Source organism: Phaseolus vulgaris, chromosome 1 (assembly GCF_000499845.2).
Source record: "Phaseolus vulgaris cultivar G19833 chromosome 1, P. vulgaris v2.0, whole genome shotgun sequence".
Lineage (NCBI taxonomy): Eukaryota > Viridiplantae > Streptophyta > Magnoliopsida > Fabales > Fabaceae > Phaseolus > Phaseolus vulgaris.
In genome coordinates this window covers 43,827,731-43,833,730 of record NC_023759.2, presented here as the reverse complement: position 1 = coordinate 43,833,730, position 6,000 = coordinate 43,827,731, and the positions used below count along the sequence as shown (strand labels likewise).

General features: G+C 32.2%; 1 protein-coding gene across 1 annotated transcript; it reads right to left on the bottom strand.

Moving 5' to 3' along the window:
* Positions 1-949: 949 nt before the first annotated feature.
* Positions 950-5,259, bottom strand: LOC137815389 (protein NUCLEAR FUSION DEFECTIVE 4-like). The gene has a single exon (XM_068618531.1). It carries the CDS (start codon positions 2,957-2,959, stop codon positions 1,238-1,240), a length of 1,722 nt encoding a protein of 573 aa, XP_068474632.1. The 5' UTR covers positions 2,960-5,259; the 3' UTR covers positions 950-1,237.
* Between the last annotated feature and the right edge of the window lie 741 nt (positions 5,260-6,000).

Genomic DNA, 6,000 nt, shown 5'->3' with positions numbered 1-6,000 from the left:
TTAAAAAAAATCATTCATTAGAAATTAATTTTAGAGTTTAAAAATAAATAATTACTATATTAATAAAATTAGATATTATTTTAGAGACTAAAAAATTATTAATATCTAAATTAGTTTTTATTATTGATAAATAATTTTTAAATTATATTTAATTAGATACCAAGATTTTAGATATTAACTATAAAATTTAAATAATTGGTAGCTAAAATTTAGGTAGCTAATTAGATATAATTTTAAAAACTATTTATTAATAATAAAAACTAATTTAAATATCAATAATTTTTTAATCTTTAAAATAATATCAAAGTCGTTATATAACCTAATATTTTCTATCTTTAAAATTATTTTTTTAATAATTTTCTAGTAATAAAAAAAATATCTGACCTCTGTCTTGCTCATATAAAGAATGATAAAGAATGTGATGTAATTATGAAGTGGTCCACTTGTAGGTCTCCTTTTATGAGGAACACAATAAATAAAATAGAATTTTATGACTGTAATTATTTTTAAATTTATGGCAGAAATAAACAATGCCATGTTTAGATTGGCTGAGATCATATGATCCCTAATGAAACTAAATGGTAACTTCTCTTATAGGTGAGAACGGAAAGTCTGAGGTGAATAAATTTCAATCATATAGTTTGAATTGACGACTAAAATTAATTAAAATAATATTAATATTTTGTAATTATATGATCCAAATTAATTCTTTTGATTCCTTATGCTTGTCTTTATATATAATAAAAAACTATTGTTTATGATTCAAAATTAATCCAGTTTCTACCAAATTTTATTATTTATTCTTGTGAAACTTGTGAAAGTAAATATTGAAGGGAATTTTAAATATGTCATTATCCTGAGGAATACGGTAGTTTGATACCTATTATATTGTATACTACCATTTAACAATCATATAATATTTTATTATTAAAAAGTTATGAAGTAGATGTAAGAGAAAAAGGTAAGTTTCATATGATAATTTTTGTTATTAAATCTTACAATAACTTCTCCCTTTTCAGCCATGTAAATTTGACTTGAGAGAAAAATATTATAACATGCAGTTCTTTGCTTAGATAAAAATGCTCTAGTATAGCTAGCACTTCTTCTGCCATTCACAATTCACCAATTCTACAGAACCAAACTTATTAATGTACAACAAGAAGCCATGCATTTACTGCGACTAAAATTTAAACACACTCTTCTATAGTTTTTGTCTGGTTCCTTGAGTGTCCTTATTTCAACCAGAACATCTAACACCGGTCTTTGTAATCTCCATCTCATTCTCTGTTGTTTCATGTTCCGTTCTAAACTTTCTATAGATATCCCCTTTGTAAAATTTTCTAGTCCTCAGCGCCAAAATGAACGAGGCTAAACACCCAACCAACGTTGAAGCTGTGATTATGATAAAAGCCATTCTGTAGCATTGCACTCCTACACAAGTTAGGTCCTTCCCTGCTTCTCTCATCAGTCCTTTGGCCTTCAATTGTTTCAAAGCCTCTTTATCATACAAAATACCTGCCACTTTCACGTTTAGAATGTAAGATCCAACAGGGCTTGCTGCGCCTCCTAAGTTGTATAACGTGGAGTAGTATTTAAGGCCAAATATTTCTGATATGATTGCAAACATCAGTGGCCACTGAGCTCCAAAACAAAACCCAATAATCACCGAAGACAAGTAGAGAGAGTTTGGGATGCCAAGGGCTATGAGAATATGGCCAACACAAGAGAGAAGCAAAACTAGAGTGACCATGTAAGGACGAGGAACTTTGTATTTGGCTAAGAGGACTTCAGAGCCATAACCTGCAGCTACTCTTCCTAAGTAGTTCCATATGCTCACCAAGGACACAAAGGTTGTCGTGCTCTTACTCGGGTAGCCCAATGAATTCCCAATCTGTCCTAGGTTGTCTATGGCAGTTAATGTTCCGCCAGCCCCAAAGGTTGTTGCAACGAACAAAGTCAGCATGTCCATACTGAAAAGTGCTTGTAAAATGGTGTAGTCTTCTCCCCTCTTCGGGGGATTGAGTACGTTCCTGAAACAAGAAATTTTCTCGGGTGAACTTGTGCTAGTTGATAGTACTTCTTGCTCCACGATAGGAGGTGGAGTAACTTCAGTGACTACTTTCAACTCGGGTGCTGAATCGGTCAAACCTTGCGTTTTGGCTTTTAAATGGTTTACCTCCTCTCGGAATACCACAGCGAGTGGGAGAAGAAGAAAGGAGAAGACAACAAGGCCATCAACTGTGTACTCAATCCTGGAAAAACTAAGCTTGTTTTGTACAAGTATCAAAACCATGAGAAGCCCTGCAAGGCAAAGTGAAATGTATAGAAGGTGGTAGAAAACTCTGTTGTTCTTAGGTTGGTGGACTGTGTTGAATATTCGAATTGTTGGAAGGAAAAGGAAGGAAACAGCAGCAGGGAGCCAAGCAATGAGTAAGATAAGGGCCTGAGGGTTGTGATCACCATAGAAGGCATGGTAGAGCTGTGTGATGATGGCACCACTTAGACCAACGTAACCTTTGAGTAGGCCTAAAAGACTGCCACGGCTCTCTGGGAAGTTCTTGACACATGTGACTAAAGCACCAGTGTTGGCAAAGGTCTGAGAATTTGCACCAATGCAAATGTAGAGACACATTTGCCAAACTTGGGGTTTGGCAATGCGGCCAGAGACTGCAAGCCATATCATGAAGTAGCCAAAGAAGTTCATAAGGACCCCTATTGAGAGTACCACCCAGGGTGGTGTTATCTCGTTGACCAACCCAGATATGACTCCAACGTTGGCACCTAGGTCTTTGAAGAAGCTGAGCAAGTTGAGAGTGGACTGGTCGTACCCCAAAGAGGTTTTGACCTCGTTAGAGTATATTGCAAACATATAGGTTGCCCCAGCGACGGACATGATAAGTAAAGATGCAAATAGCATGAACCAACGCCCGGTGATAACATGGTAGCTGAGACTTTTCATTCCCTCAAACCCCCACCACTTTACACTGATCTTTTATTTATGGATCAAACAAACACTATCTTGGTGGCGTGAGATAAAAGAGGTTGAATGAAGTGAGCTGAGGCTATCCAGAATCACGAATATATAGAGAAAATATCGCAGTTTCGGCCAGTCAGGTAATCAATGTTAATGATGTATCAGAGATTAACATGAGCCACGTGTTCCAAACCTTTAAATAATTCTTAGTATAGGAGTGAATGTATATGGATTGAGTGGGGTGTGGGAAGATTGTTTCCCTGTGTGAGGAAAAAAAAGTTGCACACGGAACAAATGATTGTAGTTTGACGCGGTGGTTTTTGGAAATAAAGGCCGGTGGTATCAGGGGAAGGATCTTGTAAGGTATTTTAGGAAAAGAAAAAGGTGTGATAATAATTTTGTGGTAAGTACAATTATATGAATTGAGAAAGTGACGAGCACTATATGTGGTGGTCCTAAGCAGCCACCATTTTAGAAGAGCCTGGAATCAATGGTAAACTGGAGGTGGCCACCACCACTTTATACCAGAAATGTGCAATCCACGCTTATTTTAAGTATTGGTAAGACAAATTTGAACACAACTAGTTGTCCAAGTTAATTTTTAAACTCTACAAGGTTTTAGCCTGACACAGTATATAAGATTGATTTCGGGCCAAAGTTGAAGTGATCACTCAAATAATTAATCATGTTTGGTTACTCGACGTTATCACCAGCTTCAAATCTCTAGCTTCTTGCTTTATTTTACGTGATTTGTTTACTCTCTATCTCTAACTTGTATATTTTCATCTTATTCTTTTTTTTTCGCCCAGTTTTCTTTCTAATATCACCTGAATCGTTGTGTTAATGTTGTCTTCTTCTTTTTTCTTCGCATGATGGGTATCATCTCCAAACTCTACCCACTGCACTGTCCAAAGAGAAGACAGAAGAGTATGGAATTGATGAGCTTTATTTGTTAATATGCCTAAATTCTGTACCTAAATTCTGGTCCGGTCGAATGCAACATATGCGGAACAAAATAGTGAGATAATTTGATTTTGGTACGTCACCTGAACCATTCCTTACTTTTGGTATCTACAAAATAGAGTTATTCATTACATGCAAATTGGATGAACATAAATGTCCCATGATAATTTTAGATCATACCATAGTTTATCTGGTTTTTCATAATGATGCAATTTACTTCATAACTATAAGATGGGTAAAAAAATTTATTATAAATTTAGATAAATTACGTTTCGATGAGAAAAAATGGTTATCAATGAAGACAACATCAATATTAATAACACACAACTTCACTTATATTTTCAATTAACACTAAAATGGTCACACATGACTTACTTAATCTTGTAATAAATTTTGTTTACAAATATTTTTATTTACAATACACCAAAATTGTAAAGAAAACAATTTCTTATCCACCCAAGGAAAGAGGGGAAAGATGGAATTGATGAGACTTTTTCAGTGAATAGTACGGAAATTGAAAAAAATTGCCCACTGTTAATTTTATTTCCCTAACATATAACCATCAAATTCTCACCTATATTTTTTTGTTTCTGACACTAAATTTCTCTTGAAATAAATTTCGACGTCGCCTAATTTTGGATAAAAATTTTAATTTATTTTTTCCTATTTTAAAATTAATAAATAATATTACGTTTAGTTTGATTTAACATTTTAACTACATTTTTTTAAATCATAGCAAAAAAAATTAATTTACCAATAACAATAAACATCCAAAAAAGTTTAATATTTTCTTATATTTTTAAAAATTTAACCAAATTATATTTAACCTAACTTACTTTAATAATTTGTTCCTTTTACAAATCACTTAAAATTTATTTTCTCTATTTTTAATTATCTTTTTCACAACATCTTTTTTACCTATTTTAAAATTTTGATTTATTTTATTTTTTTCTTTCTTCTTCCCCACTCACTCCCTACAGTGAAAAAAAAAATAAATGAAAACCTCTACAGTTTCAGACGCAAAAATTGAGAAAAATATTTTTAATTAAATTATTAACATTTATTTATTTTTCTTATTTCTCCCACACTCACTGTTAAGTATAAAAAAACACAGAACCATTCATCATTTGATGAATTTATTATGGATGAAGTTTTAGATGTCAAAATTAAAAAATAATATCGAAATTATGGTCACTTAATACACCACACCACTTGTAACCAAATTTTGAAATGATTTTTATCTTTGAAAATGCACAATATAGTTGAAAAGTTGGCTCTTAAAAATCAAATTCCGATCTCTCACAAAAAATCCACGTCTCTTCCGCTCCAAAAATAAAATAAAATTCAAAATTGCATCCAAAATTCGGTTTCGGATAACCAAATTCCACCAGGAGGATTTTTGTGCCGGAAACAAAAAAATATATATGTGAATTTCGAGGATCAAATTCTCACCTATGAACAGTAAACGGTTTAATACTGAGAAATAAAATGAAGAGTGGTGTAGCTAGGGATTTTTTTTTTTCAATTTCCATACTATTCACGGAAAAAAGTCAATTGATGGACCTCGTTGGTATCTCTATATTTGATTGTGTATAAAAAAATAATAGTTGAACTCTTATAATTTATATGATTTTTTATGTTTAAAAATAAATTTAAAATTAAATGATATAAAAAGATATTAAAATAATAATATTATCCATATCCTTGTATCTAACTAAGCATGCTGTAAAAAAGTATATTTGTAGGCAGTTTCTCTCTACTCCCCTACATTTTTCTTCCACCACCTCCACAATGTTATGTAAACAATGTTATGTAAAGACTAAAATGTCCTAAAAATTCTAAAATGTATTTGAATTGTATTTATTTTTTTACATTCTGGATTATGGAATCTGAAAAAATTTTGGATTGACACTTCCAGTACAAATTCAGATCCACCATTCCGTAATTCAAAATATGCATTTCACATTAAAAAAAACACTCCAGATCCATTAATATGTAACAAAAATATTCATTCTGGATTTAGAAATTCATAATTAAAAAAAAAAAAGCATTCTGGATCCACC

Coding starts and splice junctions, on each gene's coding strand:
- LOC137815389 (XM_068618531.1), bottom strand. CDS start 2,959: ATGAAAAGTCTCAGCTACCATGTTATCACCGGGCGTTGGTTCATGCTA.